Genomic DNA, 16,087 nt, shown 5'->3' on the forward strand with positions numbered 1-16,087 from the left:
CATTCAAAGGAACAGAATCAAGACATTTGAGATCTATTTTTGGTTATGCTTTCACTAATCAGTACAGACTTTTGGTTATGCTTTCACTAATCAGTACAGACACTAATCAGTATTTTAGCCATTTTTCTCACCTTACTTATCTACAAGGTGAAAAATAAATATTGGAAAAATTAATTTCTAATGTAAATGTAAACTATATGCCTTTATTAACATTCCCCATGTGATTTTAAAATGTAGAACTTTAGCATTAAATTTCTGTTTTCAGAAAAAGTTTAAAATGCACTGAGTACCAAAAATCCTAGGAAACAAAGATGTCTGTTTATTATGAGCATTTAAAAAATGGTTACTCCACATTTAAGTATTTAAGAAAGGCATTTCATAGCATTTTTCAAATGACAAAGACGGATGACTGAATTTTACATATTTTAGGTGGGGTTCATCCTGTTGTGCAAAATGTGAAAGATGAGGGCGCCTACAGAAATTTATAGCAGAAGAAAAGATTTTAGATAGTTGAAAATGTGGGTTCCTAGGCATCAAATACGAAACATAGAAGCATTTTTTTCAAGTTGTAAACCTTGATGGCTGATCTATTTGTATTCACTTTGCTGCCCCATTGTGGCTGAGTTTGGTTGTATTTCTAAGGCTGCAATTTGTGCTATTAAAAGGAATCAGTCATTTTCTGTATTAAAAAAGTGAACAATGATCATCCTTTAGAGCTTTAGAGGAAATACTAAGAGCATACACAACCTAATCTCTTGCCTCTCAGAAATTTTAAACAAATTAATTACAACACTGAGTTATTTTTAACATTTATGGCTTAATTCTCTGCAGTGGCCAAAATATTTGGGAGCTTCTACTTCCTTTATCCTTGGCTTAGAGTTTTAACACAAATATTAGTGTAACATAAGTTCAAGAGGCTTAGCAGAATCAAGCTCCTGTTTCCCAAAGGACCTTCATGTGCTATCTCTGCTCCCTGCCTACCCCTTGCCCTGCACCTGCACCCCACTCCACCTCATTTACTTTGCTGCAGCCCCCACAGGTTTTCTTAGCTCCTCAAACCTACAGATTTATTTTCTTTCCCTCAGGACCTTTGCACATACAGCACCCTCTGCCTGACCACTCTTGACCTGTTTGCAGCACTGAGCTTCCTTGTCCTTTAAATCTTGATAAATATGTTGAATGAATGAGTGTATAGCTGTTAATAAACTCCCGCTGAAACTTTCTTCCACTATTTTCCAAGGTATTCTTCTCTCCTGGATTTTTTCCTACTTGTGTGTTCCTTATCAGAGCTGTCTTCTAACTCTCGATTCTTGGCAAATCAGTTTCCTCTTTGGCTCTCTCCCCTGACACCCTTACTCTTTTTTCTATCATCCCTCTCCCACTCCAGTGCTCCACTAATGTGGTAATGATTCTGCTGGCGTCAGAGTCTCCAGTCCTACCTTCTCCATCCCAGCAATAGGTCTTCTTGCCCAATTTCCACCTGGCATCTATACCTGGATGCCCTCCCAGCACCCCAAATTCAATATGTCTAAAACTGAAATCAGGTCTGGGCCCCTTCTTTCTGTTATCAGTGCCATTCTTCCAGTTAACCAAACTCAAAACTTCAAAGCCCTCATTTCTTATCATCGCCAGGGCTAATCTGTATTGAAAACCAGGATGATCCTCTCTATCCTGCATGTCTCATGGGATGGTTATGAGAATCAAATAAGCAAACAGGAAGAGGTGCCAGGTAATTACCCTGAAAGTTTCTGCCTCTTCTCCTACTAGCCCAGCAATGGCTGACAGTGGGAGCACAGGTCCATAGATAAGATCCTTGGGCAATGAGGTGGGGAAAATTACATCGGTTTCATTACAAAATGACCCATCTTCCGTAGGAAGTCTTACTGACCTTTAAAAAAAGAGAAATCAGAATAATCAGATTAACAAAAACAAGTCACTGATGTAACTACTACATATTGGTGATAAACAAGGTGGGGAGGTATTAAAACTTATTAAAAACAAGCAAACAAACCAGATAAACACCAAAGAATAGATATAAAAAATATTTATCACAAAAGGATAATAGTGCAGTTATAAATTAAGTACATAGGAATTTTCCAAAATTTTCAAAGTTAAAATCTAAAGCAGGAATTACACATTTGAACACTGGCAGGACCAGGCAAATGAGCTGTGGCCAGGTGGGGGACTGTGGCAAATGGGAAAGTACGTTCCCTCCTAAAGGTGGTATAGGTACCACTCAGTTCCAACTAAGAGGGTTTGTTGAAAATTCTGGTTCTAAAATTTCAAGAAACTATCATAATCTGGATATTCATGAGAAATCTCTCAAATATTAAAATTTGCAATTAGTTCAAATAAAAATCAATGTGAGCCAAAATAAACATATAGATCTTTCTAGGTTTATGATGGGGTTATGTCCCAATAAACCCAACATAAGTTGAAAATATCCTAAGTCAAATTGCATTTAATACCCCTAATCTACTAAACATGAACATCATGGCTTAGCCTGGCCTGTCGTAAATGTGCTCAGAACACTTACCTTACTTGGCAAACCACTTTAGTTGCCGACTCACAGTTGGGCAAAATCATCTAACACAAAGCCTATTTTATTATAAAGTGGTGACCCCCTCAAGTAACTGATTGAACACTATAATGAAGGTAGAGAATGGTCGTCAGTGCGCAGACTGTTTACCCTCCTGACCATGTGTCTGACTGGAAGCTGTGGCGGCCACCGCTCAGCATCACCAGAGAGTACTGTAACACATATCTTTAGCCTGGGAAAAGGTCAAAATTCAAAATTTGAAGGACAGTTTCTACTGAATGTGCATCACTTTGGCATCACCCTAAAGTCAAAAAATCTTAAGTGGAACCATCCTAAGTCAAAGATCATCTATATATGTAGGTTGTATTCAGCTATCTTTGCAACCTCTGTTATCAAGAATTCATTTTCTGGGCCACCTGGATGGTACAGTTAAGCATCCAGTTCTTGGTTTTGGCACAGGTCCTGATCTCAGGGTTGAGAGATCGAGCCCTGAGTCTGGTGTTGTGCTCAGTGTGGAGTCTGCTTAAGACACTCTTCTTCTGCCTACCTCCCCATTCTATCTCCCTATCTCTCTCAAACAAATAAATCTTTAAAAAAAAAAAAAAGAATCCATTTTCAAATCTACCATATGTCTACTTTAACTCATAACTACTTTTAACTTTTAACTCATAATATGGTTATAAAGGGGTGTTTGAAAAATTCATGGCTTTATGCATTAAATTAAAAATTTCTTTGGTTATATCTTATGTATGATAAATAATTTTGAAAAATTATCATGTAAAAGCAGATTCTATTATTCAAATTAAGGCTTGAGTGTTTTCTAATCCTGCTTGCTTTCTGAACAAGGACACTTACGTTGCCTCTCACTTCAGTTGCTTATAGAAAAATCACAACTCATCATTCAGAACTAGAGGAGAATATTCAAGGCAAGCAAAAGGAGAGAATGCCAAGATAAATTATTTGCCCACCTGACAAGGATATGATAGAGACATTGCCCATTTTATCAATGTCTCTGCCTAGAGACAGATTTGACTACTCGCTGGGTTCTTATAAAAAATAAATTGAGGGACGCCTGGGTGGCTCAGTTGGTTGAGCAGCTGCCTTCGGCTCAGGTCATGATCCCAGCGTCCTGGGATCGAGTCCCACATCGGGCTCCTTGCTCATCAGGGAGCCTGCTTCTCCCTCTGCCTCTGCCTGCCATTCTGTCTGCCTGTGCTTGCTCTCTCTCCCTCTCTCTCTGTGACAAATAAAATCTTAAAAAAAATAAATAAATAAAAAATAAATAAATAAATAAATAAATTGAGACACAAAGAGTACTGAACACAAAGACGTGTCTTTTTTAGGGCTCTCCAGTTAAACAACTTTACATTTTTCTTAAGAAGGCAACTTTTCAAAAATTGCAATTTCAAGAATATACATAACCAATATCAACTTAGTCTTTAACATGGTGGAATACATTGGGAATAGTAAGTTTAGAGGCACCTTGAGTCTTTGAACTCTCCTTAACAAACACACCATTATCATCAATCACCATGGCACTGGTCATAAATTTTCTTTTTGACCCAGTGCTATTTAAACAGGTAACTCCCAGGACTCCACCATATGCAACTACCCTCTGTTTATAGATTATGTGGCTGAAGGAATAATATATGCTTTCCTTATCTAAAAGTTTATTTTTGAGATTACAACTGGGCATCAAAGTAATAGGATCAAAATTCATAACTGCCCTTTTTATAAATAGGCATGTTTTGAAATACCAAAAGTGAATAAAATTCTGGCAAACTAGACCAGGTTGGGAAAAGCTTGAGAATGCCTTGAGATTTCAAAGAAACTCATTAAGAAATCAAGTCATAAAGAATCCTTGCAAAAAGCAAACCACTCCATAATTATATATGTAGAAAGATGTTATAACTTAAGATGTTTAATATGTACATATAAAGCCAGTTAATTCATCAAATTGATGCAATAACATTACATGAAAGCAAACTAAGATCTCCACTTTGCTCTGTAATAACTAAGTCTCTTACTTCGCTTTGAGATGATGCTCCTCGTTACATCTTTCAATGGTCCACACAGTCACTGCACTTGGACTTGATAAGCACAGCTGGCGCCAGTTCATAGGGTTAAAAGTCATCTGGCTTACATCCACACCAGGTTGTGACTTCTTGCACAAAATGACACCTGCTTCCCAGTTCCTTAGAGGGAAATGTTGTTTTGTAAAAAAATAATTCATTTGAATTTCACATCTTGAGAACATTTATCTAATTATTTGAAAACAATCTTAATTCACAATACAATTTATTTAATCCATGGTGTTCAATATAAAATTTATTAATGATTATGCTTATCATTATACTGTACCTAAGAAAGCAAAATATCTATGTGTTTTAAAAATATTACTTTGTCTCAACTAATCTTTGACAAAGCAGGAAAGACTATCCAATGGAAAAAGACAGTCCCTTCAACAAATGGTGTTGGGAAAATTGGATAGCCACATGCAAAAGAATGAACCTGAACCATTTCCTTACACCATACATAAAAATAGACTCAAAATGGATGGAAGACCTAAATGTGAGACAGGAATCCTTCAAAATCCCACAGGAGAACACAGGCAGCAATCTCTTTGACCTTGGCCACAGAAACTTCTTGCTAGACATGTCTCCAAAGGCAAGGGAAACAAAGGCAAAGATGAACTATTGGAACTACATCAAGATAAAAAGCTTTTCCACAGCAAAGGAAATAGTTGACAAAACCAAAGACAACTGAGAGGATGAGGGAAGATATCTGCAAATGTCTTATCAGGTAAAGGGCTAGTATCCATGACCTATAAAGAATTTATCAAACTCAACACCCAAAGAACAAATAATTCAATCAAGAAATGGGCAGAAGACATGAACAGATCTTTCTTCAAAGAAAACACACAACCAACAAACACATGAAAACATGCTCAACCTCACTCAGCATCAGGGAAATATAAATCAAGAGCACAATGAGATACCACTTCACACTGGTCAGAATGGCTAAAAATAACAATTCAGGAAACAGGTGTTGGTGAGGATGTGGAGAAAGGGGAACCCTCTTACACTGCTGGTGGGAATGCAAACTTGTGCAGGCACTCTGAAAAACAATATGGCGCTTCCTTAGGAAGTTAAAAATAGAACTACCCTATAACCCAGCAATTGCAACTTCTAGGTATTTGCCTCTCACAGCTAATCTCTGGTTGTCATCATTATGATCTCTTAATTAAATCTTCAAATCTGCCATTTCTTTTCTCTGACCTCATGGCATTTGCACATACCTTTTCTCTGCTTAGAATCTTCTTAGGTTGGTTCCCACCCATCCTTCGGGTACTGTTATAGGTTGAATTGTGTCCCCCCCAGATTTATATGCTGATGTCCTAACCCTCAGTACCTCAGAATGTGACTGTAATAGGGTCTTTACTAAGTTAAATGAGGTCATTTAGTGTGGTCCTACTACAGTAGGTGAGCATCCTTAGAGAAAGGAAAAGGGAAATATGGAGACTGACCCATATACAAGGAAAACACCATGTGAACATGAATACAGTTATTTACAAGCCAAGGAGAAAGGCCTAGAACAGATTCTTCCTCAGAGCCCTTGGAAGAAACCAACTCTGCTTACACCTTGATATTAGACTTCAAGACTCCAGAACTGTGAGACAATAAATTTCTGTTGTTTTGTCCATTCAATTTATAAGACTTTGTTAATGACAGCCCCAGCAAACTAATCTATCCATCAGTAGGTGAGTGGGTAAATAAACTGTGGTATATTCATTCCATGAATAGGAAGGCATGAACTATTGATACATATAGCAGCATAAGAGAATTTCAAAATAATTATGTTACATGAAGAAAGTAATTATGCAGCATAAAAGACAGACCCCCCAAAAAAAAAAAGTCCATAATGGATGACTCCATGTATATAACATTCCAGAAAATGCAAACAAATCCAGAGTGATAGAAAATACAATGGCTACTTGGAGGCAGGGGCTGAGGTATGGGGCAGGAATTGTGTGGAAGGGCCAATAAGGAAGGATCAGAAAGGGACACAAGGAAACTTTGGAGTGACAGATATATTTATTATCTTGATTATGGTGACGGTTTCATGGGTGTGTACACAAGTCAAAACTTACCAAATGATATTCTTTATATATGAGCAGTTTTTAAATATGTCAGTTATACCTTGAGGAAGCTGTTTTTTAGAAAAGAAACTGCATAAACTGAATATGGTTCTCTGAACCTAGATTATTATATTTTTGGATAAGAAATGCAGGTGTGTAAAGTATATCCTCAATCATTCCCAAAATGGTTTGTACATCCCCTTAAAAGAAAAACTATCCGTCCCAAAGGAGTTTATATTATAGACAGAAGAGTGAGTACAGCTTTGAGGTTGGCCCTATGAAATGACCCAGCAAAGACCACAGATGTGTCTTATCCACAGGTATTTCCTATGCAGCTGGCAAATGTGGTATAATGTTCCACTCTCTGAACATATAACTGTTCTAAAGTCTCTAAAAACAATTACTTCCAATTTAGCTCTAATAGAGAATACAGCTTAATTTCATCATTAGTAGAAAACAGGCAAACCACTCAAAGCTACCATTTATTTGAAGGAAAGATGAAACTTTATGCCTTTATTATTCTTTACCCAACAAAGGAAACATTATAACACATCAACAAAAAGATGATAATTTATTCTCATATAGCTTTTGCCCTGCCAAATTTTATGCCTCAAAGTTGCAACGTTATTCAACCTTCTGAACAGAACTTCTATTCCTTCCACTTTTTTCCCTCGTTCCAGATTTTTCACATCTATGTCTTTTTTTTTTTTTTTTTTTTTAGAGAGAGAGAGCGAGAGAGCGAGAGAGAGCACAAGCACAGGCAGACAGAATGGCAGGCAGAGGCAGAGGGAGAAGCAGGCTCCCTGATGAGCAAGGAGCCCGATGTGGAACTCGATCCCAGGACGCTGGGATCATGACCTGAGCCGAAGGCAGCTGCTTAACCAACTGAGCCACCCAGGCGTTCCACATCTATGTCTTTTAATACAACCTAGAAGGACAAGACTAAAATGAAATCCAATGAAGGGAATTCTACAGCATGCTGTAACTTACCAAAGGGCCAGTTCAAATTCTGGGAGAGAGGAGTAACTAGCCAGGTAGGTGCCACAGTAACTGAATGAAAGTAAAGTGTAGTCTAGAAGAACATTGCCTAAAATATAAAATCCATTACAAGGATTTAATATAGTGTTCAGATTAACTAGTCTTATAGTTTATTTCCCTTATCTAATGGTTTTCACATAATTCAAAGGCATTTAGCTCTTGGAATAACAGATCTTCTACCTGATTTCTAAGACTATGAACAAAAACTAGGAGCAAAGTTAAGATTCTTTTTTTAAAGGCATTAGAGTTGGGGTGCCTAGCTTGCTCAGTTAGTACAGCATGTGACTCTTGATCTTGGGGTTGAGAGTTCAAGCCCCATGTTGGGCATAGAGATTATTAAAAAAAAAAAAAAGAAAAAATTTAAATATACTAAAATGAATTAAGACCATGAGGTCACTGTCTCTAGACTTTAATCAAAATTGAGCATACTGTACTGTGTATGTCCCAGATTTGAAATGACCCAAGAACAATTATGTATTCCATAAATATATGAAACATTATAATTAGAAAAGTTATTCAAACAACTTTAAATACTCTGGGGTGTTGTAATCATCCAAGCTTACTTCCTGATCTCTATACCTTGGGCCACAGCTGGCCCTTTGTTCAATATCTTCCAGTTCTGGGAACAGCTATAAAAAGTTCTTTCTCATTTGTCCTTGTAGCTGAAGACACGAAACAGAAATTTAAGCCTTCGTAACAACATGTTTAAAATGTGCATCGTGAGGATGCTTCTGCCTTCCTGCGTATGAGGATCTGATTTCCCCTCTATCTGCTGTTCTTCAGTGTGGTTCCATAGCTACCAGCTCTGTCTTCTCCCATGTCTGTCTTTTGACATTCGTGTCTCTTTTTATTCTATGTACTTTTAATGGTTGTTTCCTGCTTTTTTGCCCTTCTCACTTTAACTGACTGTAATAAAATGCTAAACTTCATCATTTATTGAATTCATTTAGCATAGTCTGATCAACATAGAAAACTTGTATTTATTGAGCATTCAGTGCAAAAATAAATATTTTTCTATGGGATAGAGGCCTCAATAGAATAATTTTCTATCCTTTCTATAGACATTTCATCTCCTGACTGAATATTATTTTTTATTTTATTATTTTCAATTCTAAAAAATACATGGTATTTGAATAAAAAAATAAATCTTTACAAGAAAATATATCCTCTGTAATCTCACTACGAAATTTGGTAAATTTCTGGTATTTTCTTCTGTGTTTACCTGTAAATATACATTTTTTCTTTAAATATAACTTTGAAAAAAATGTTGCTTTTTATAACTGTAACAGTCATGGATTAAATATTATATACAACAATTCATTTAAAAGACTTGGGTCATACAGTGTTACTCCTATTTACATTATATTGAGCATTTTATCATTAATAATTCTTCAAAAATGTGATTTCTAATGTTTATATAATGTTTATATAATACTCTTTTATGAGATATTTTAACTTATTTAACCATATTCATATTACTAGAGATGTAGAAGTTCCTAATCTTTTGCTATTATGAGTGTGCTATTAACTCCAGCACATACAAATCTTTGACTGTATTTCTGATTTCCTTAAAATTGAATTCTAGCTCCTCAGCTGAGTTTAACTGGGTCAAATATGATAATATTTACTTCCCAGGAAGATCATATCAATTATTCCCACTTTGGAGGGATGGGCTAAATGGGTGATGGGTATTAAGGAGGGCACTTGTGATGAGCACTGGGTGTTACACGTAAGTGATGAATTATTAAATTCTACTCCTGAAACCAAACTACACTGTATGTTAACTAACTTGAATTTAAATAAAAACTTGGAAGAAAAAAATTATTCCCTCCTTCAGCAAGAAAGTATGCTACCAATTTCACTGCACTCTGCCTAGCAGTAATCAGCTTTCAAAAATCATGATCTTGGGACGCCTGGGTGGCTCAGTGGGTTAAAGCCTCTGCCTTCAGCTCAGGTCATGATCTGCCCTGAATCAGGCTCTCTGCTCAGCAGGGAGCGTGCTTCCTCCTCTCTCTCTGCCTGCCTCTCTGCCTGCCTCTCTGCCTGCCTCTCTGCCTGCTTGTGATCCCTCTGTCAAATAAATAAATAAAATCTTTTAAAAAATCGTAATCTTGATAAGCAGAAAAACTTGATCTTGGCTCAAACATTAAGTTTTTAAGTAAATATTGAGAGAATATCTTTGATATTAGTTTTTTTGATATTAGAATATTTTTGATATTAGAATATTTTTGATATGTAGTTTTGTGGTTTGGGCAGTTACTTTTTCCATTGCTCTAATGGGATGTCCGGTTTTTTTCTTATTGTTTCATAAACACTCTGAAAATACTTGATCATATTTGTCCCAAATATCTTCCTCAGTTTATTTTTTGCCCATTAATTTTTCAAGGCATTTTTGAAGTTCTTAAGTTTTAAATTGACATGTAATCAGTTTTTCTATTTTTAATTTTTTCCTTTGTGTGAAAGGTTCTTCCCCATCCTGAAATCATTTCAATATCCTACCATACTTTCTGCTTCTCAAATGGGTTTGCTGTTTATATTGAACTCTTTTTTGTCTGATGTATGTTTTGATGTACAGTACAACATGAATATCCAACTTGATACTTTTGTTCAAATAATTTTTTAAAGGTTTATTTATTTATTTAAGTAATCACAACACCCACAGTGGGAATCAAACTGATGACTCCAAGATTAAGAGTCTGATGTTCCATTGACTGAGCCAGCCAGGCGCCCCTCAAATTTTTTTTTTAAAGATTGTATTTATTTATTTATTTATTTGACAGACAGAGATCACAAGTAGGCAAAGAGGCAGGCAGAGAGAGAGGGGGAAGCAGACTCCCCGCTAAGCAGAGAGAGCCTGATGCGGGGCTCCATCTCAAGACCCCGAGATCACGACCTGAGCTGAAGGCAGAGGCTTAACCCACTGAGCCACCCAAGCGCCCCCAGTTTTCTTAACATCAATGTTAAATTGTTAAATAATCTATATTATCTATTTTGGGGAGGAGGGGAAAGTATACTTAGCTTTTATATATTCAAGCCCATGCCCTGTCTTCAACTCTTCCACTGATGTGGTGATCTCTGCACCACCACCACACTTTTAATCACTATAGCATAATATTAAAAGGACCCTGTCTTACCATCATTTTCTTTTCCTGTTCTCTACTTTTTGTTCTTCTAGATGAACTTCGGTATCATTTAAGTCCACCTTGCTCTCTAAAACATGATAAACTTAGGAATTATTTTCTGTGAAGAATTATATATTAGGCTTTCCATCCAGGAATATATCTGTCTGTGTATACTTAAATATTTTAAATCAATGATATTCTTGTAGTTTTCTTCACTGAGGTCACTCACATTTCTTCCTGAATCATTTCTAAGTATTTAAATTATCTACTTGTGGGGGTATTTTGAAACCAGCATCTTAATAGCATTCTTTTATTAATCTTTGTAGACTGTTGCATTACCCACAATCTCCTTTTCCATAGCTATACTTTTTCTGTTTCATATTTTATTGCATTGGCTAGAAAGTTCAGGTTGATACTAAATAATTGTGGTAACAATAGCTATCCTTGATGACTTAGTCATCATTTTATTGTGAATACCTTTAGAATTTCATTATTTAATATAAGTGTTGGCTACTGGTTTGAATTAACTTTTTTTAAAAAAGATTTTATTTACTTATTTGACAGAGAGAGAGAGATCATAAGTAGGCAGGGAGGCAGGCAGAGAGAGAGAGGAGGAAGCAGGCTCTTCGCAGAGCAGAGATACCCGATGTGGGGCTCGATCCCAGGACCCTGGGATCATGACCTGAGCCAAAGGCAGAGGCTTTAACCCACCAAGCCACCCAGGCGCCCCTTGAATTAACTTTTAATTGCTTGGACAGGGCTACAGTCAAATAAGCAAAATGTTAAAGATGAAGAGTAATTACAGTCCATCTGGACAGTTACCAACATATGAACATATGAATATATGCCTTAAAAGTTGTTTTAGGGGCACCTGGGTGGCTCAGTTGGTTAAGCAACTGCCTTTGGCTCAGGTCATGATCCTGCAGTCCTGGGATCGAGTCCCACATCGGGCTCCCTGCTCAGTAGGGAGTCTGCTTCTCCCTCTGACCTCTCCCCTCTCATGCTTTCTCTCTCAAATAAATAAGTAAAATCTTAAAAAAAAAAAAGTTGTTTTAATATGTTGAGAACACAAATTTCCCCACAGATGTTATAAATTATATGTAAACTCCCTAGCTTAATCCAAAGACTTATTTGACCCATAAGGCTTATTAAATAACCAAGACCAGCCTCAAGCTCTCCTGAGCTTTCTACCCGTGAGGTGTTAAATGAGGGAATCATTAGATGGAAAATCCAGTATGTGCAGTAGCCCATTGTGGGTCAGCTGTATCCATGAATAAGTCAATAATAATAAATGGCGGGTAACGATTGACATATATGTGTGTGTGTGTCACACTGACATATCAATTATATATGTATCAACATGACATGTAATTGATATATCAAATATATATGTAACCTATATATTTATACATAATTTCATTTATCACCAAAATCTTAATAGTAGATCCTACCATTATCCCCACACCTAAGGAAATTGAGGCTCAGAGACTTTAGAACTGTATGATATCAGTTTACTTGGATTTTCAATGACTCATCAGAAAAGAAAAAAAAAGTATTCTGAAAAAGCACTAAACTGCATTTAGTGCTGTAGTAGTCTTCTAGTCCCGTGCTTCCTCACCCAGGGAATCTTGTTAAAATGCAGATTCTGATTCACTGGACCTGGGATGAGAGCCATTTCTGCATTTATAACAGGCATCCCAGGTGACGCCAATGTTGAAGGTAAGGAGACCATAGACTTTGAGTGGCAAGGCTGTAGCCCATTTCGTTAAATTCTCTCTGATCAGCCTGATACCTTCTTTAAAAGTGTGTATTATGAAAAACAAAAGTAAGCATAAAACACCCTTCTTTCACTTATGAGAACTAGATTTCATCACATAACAAAATCCTTCAGTTATGGCAGATGAAGAGTCTTGCAGGTTACCTTTTAATTTGTTCCTTCTGGTCAATCCAGGAAAGTTGTATATGTAGATGATAGGTTTGAGCCTCCGGTCAGAAAAAGCCACAACTTCATAAGGAACGTTAGTTGCCACGACACCCACAACTCCATTCATACACTGGAGTACAGTCTTTTTCTTGGTTTCGATATTAATAAATATTACAAAATTCCCACAAGGGTAGCAGATGGTGCTCTTGTTGATAAAATGAACATTCTGCTTAGGGAATCCTTGGACCCATCTTTGGGGGGAAAAAAAAAATGTCACCATCAACAGAATACATTTCCAATACTTTTTTTTTTAAACAAAGTAAACAAAAAGGCATCAAAATATTTGAAACACATCTATTTTATTCCCACACACTTTCTGCCCAAAACCATCTCTAAGATAAAAGAACACATAGGCTGGCTGTGAGACCGCTTTGAATCCAGGCACTACAGAAATTTAGTCTTAGGTCTTCACAGCCTTCTTCAGAGAAATTTTTCAGTGAAGCAAATCCTCTGATCAAACCTGAGAAAGTCTCAGAAGGATTTCTGGGGTGTTGAAAAAGTAAAAATCACAGAAAGAGAGAAAAGATCTTGATATAATAGAAAACAGCGTGTCAGGCTAAGGTTGTTCTATTATCATTAGTTTTGATTTTAAACATAACTTTAAAAAAAAAACAAACTTTGAATGGGGCAGCTTGCTTTGTAGTTGTGAGCCAAGCAGATAAACTGTTTCTTTACCAAGATGAAGGGTGTATGCTGTTATTTCAGATCTAAAAATACACATAAATGTAGAAAATAAACGGAATCAAGTCAACATGAGTCAAAAGGTTAGGACACAAAAGGAACACATTCTTAAGGAAGGGATGTGTGGTGGGTGTATGCTTCGGAAGGAAAGTCTGAGTCTACTCTCATTTAAATATTAAATTTATGCTTCAAGATGGTGGGGAAGGAAAGAAAGGGACACTCGTCTGGTGAGGGACTTCCAGAGCCTAGAGAGCAGAGCCAGGGCCGGTGGAAGTTACTGTATGAAACTCAGCTGTGGAAGCCAAGAAATACCCGCTTTGTGCAGCTCTTTAGGCTTTTCAAAGACCATAAAAGTGCAAATAACTCCGAAGTTAGTGGATAGTAGTTCGAAGGAAGGGACTGACTAAGGGATTGACGGCCCTAACTTGGAGGGGGGTGGGATCACCAAAGATGACAAGGACAGGATGGCAGGATGGGTGTGTGTGTGTGTGCGGGGGGTGGGGGGGTAGATTATGTATGAAAGGTCAGGGGGAAATGGAGTACTGAGCCAGAGAGGAGGCAGAAATGAGGAGAGGAGGAGAACTGTGGGTAAGTGAGAGAGGGGGAAGGTCGCAGAAAGGGGGGGGGGGGGGGGAGGTGTGTGCAAACAGCCGGATGTGGTCCTTGAATGGGGGACGGGGGATGCAGACAAGAGGTCACCCAGGCAGTCTGCAGGAGAGAACTGGGGGGTAAAGAGGAGGTCCAAGCTTCGGGGAGAGCAGGTCTAAAGAATAGGAGGAAGAAGAGGGTAGTGAGGGGATTAGGTCAGATGCAAGTTTCCGGGAGACCCAAGTCAGTTGCCCGGCGGCGGACGGCCGCACCTCACAGACAGGGACGCGCCGGCGGTGATGTAGACGTTCTCTTCTCGCTCCCGGCCTTGCGACATGAGCCGTGTTTCTCTCAGCCAGGTCCTGGGTAGGAAATGTCCGAGACCCGCTCGGGTCTGAAGCCGTTACTTAGAGGTCTAGTCGCGGCGCCCGCAAAGCGTCCGCCGTTACCATCGTATCCAGGAGACTGTAACCCCTGCTCCCATTGGCTCTGTCCCGTAGCCCGGCTTCGTCTTAAGCCTAGCGGATTGGTGGAAGCGCTGCCGCGCCTCAGCCAATGGAAGAGCGGTGAGAGAAGCGAGGGGCGTGCCCCTCGGAGTGGGTGCCCGAGAAGCCTAGTCTCGGCCAAATAATTACAATATTAATATCAATAGCAGAGATTAATATTGTGTGCTGACCACGCCAGACGTTGTTCCAAGCGACATGCAGGCATTATTTCATTTAAGCTTGAAATCACCCATCAGTCCCATCTGCAGATAAGCAAAGTGGAGTGGAGAGAGGCAACGTGCCCCAGGCTGCGAAGTTGAGGGGACTTAAAGCCGGGTGTTATCTAAATCTAGAGCTCCAATCCTTTAATTAATTACTCTATTACTCTCCAATCGGTCCTCCGCTACTTCAAGGAGACAGACAGCTTCAGGAAGCAACCTGACCGAAAGGCCAACATCTAGTCCTTGTTTCTTCCCTTCCCTCATGTACCCTCTCTTCTCTCCCTCCCTTTTCTCTTCTTCCCCCTTCCATTCCTCTCCTCTTTCCTGCCCTCCCCTTCTCTTCTTGGTCTCTCTTTCCTGTCTTGCCACTTTTTCTCCTTCTTTTCATTCACAAATATTTACTGAATATCTCCCATGTATTGAACTAGTCACTTGAGACAACATAATGAGCCAAACAGATAAAATCTCTTCCTTCTTGGAACTTAGAGACCGTTGGGAATCCAGGAAGGGGAGGATTGACGTCCACCTCACTACACCAATACAGAATTATAGACTGAACTAGAAAGAAGAGGGGTATGATACTGTGAGTAAATGTTTATGCTGAGGTCCCTGACGTGGGAAACAAAGGCAATAGAAAAATTAAATTTCTTTATTACTTACAGCCCATTGACAAGTCCTGGAAACAGGCAGAGTGACATTCTTCTAGAAACTCAGCTGCCTCAATGTCAATACTTTGCTAAGGGCAAAATGCAACCTTAGCCTGACCTGGGGATCCTGTAAGTCTACTTTAACATATGAAAATTCCTTTGGAAACTTCTTATATCTCTACCCTCCAAGATATGTGTTGGCAATCATCTCCCAAACATATGACTCAGTGATATACACTTGAAAGGTCTCATGACTAAGGTTTTATTGGACAATAATAAATGACCTTTTCCTAACAGTAGCTAGCCCCCTCAAGGTCTTGGACACCTTGCTTCCAAATTCCTTAGAGACTTTTGCTATCCCTAACTCCCTCCCCACTTGAAAATATATAACTGGCCACTGCTCATGACCACAGTGAAGCTCTTTTTGCCCACAGGTCCAATTGCTGTGCTTTAATAAAACCACTTTTTGCACCAAAGATGTCTCAAAAAATTTTTCTTGGCCATCAGCTCTGAATCCCAGTATCTTTCCTATATCAGTCTTCACCTAATTGGATGGGCAGTCAGAGGTGATTTCTGTGTGCATGTGTCATTTTCACTGAGAGCAGAAAGATGAAGAGCGATTGCTGGGGTTGGCAAGGGTCAGG

At 38.4% G+C, this 16,087-nt stretch overlaps 1 protein-coding gene across 1 annotated transcript in view; it reads right to left on the reverse strand.

Annotated features, from left to right (window-relative positions):
* The window catches only part of LOC111145208 (cilia and flagella associated protein 43), a 104,060-nt gene extending 89,633 nt beyond the window's left edge, over positions 1-14,427 (reverse strand). Inside the window, exons 1-5 of the mRNA XM_022499942.1 lie at positions 14,363-14,427; positions 12,759-13,012; positions 7,668-7,764; positions 4,567-4,734; positions 1,738-1,888 (exon numbers count right to left, since the gene is read on the reverse strand). Of these exons, the coding sequence (XP_022355650.1) occupies positions 1,738-1,888; positions 4,567-4,734; positions 7,668-7,764; positions 12,759-13,012; positions 14,363-14,427 (735 nt within the window). The remainder of the gene's footprint in view (positions 1-1,737; positions 1,889-4,566; positions 4,735-7,667; positions 7,765-12,758; positions 13,013-14,362) is intronic.
* Positions 14,428-16,087: the final 1,660 nt, after the last annotated feature.

Source organism: Enhydra lutris, unplaced genomic scaffold (assembly GCF_002288905.1).
Source record: "Enhydra lutris kenyoni isolate GAN:26980312 unplaced genomic scaffold, ASM228890v2 scaffoldscaffold12, whole genome shotgun sequence".
Taxonomy (NCBI): Eukaryota; Metazoa; Chordata; class Mammalia; order Carnivora; family Mustelidae; genus Enhydra; species Enhydra lutris.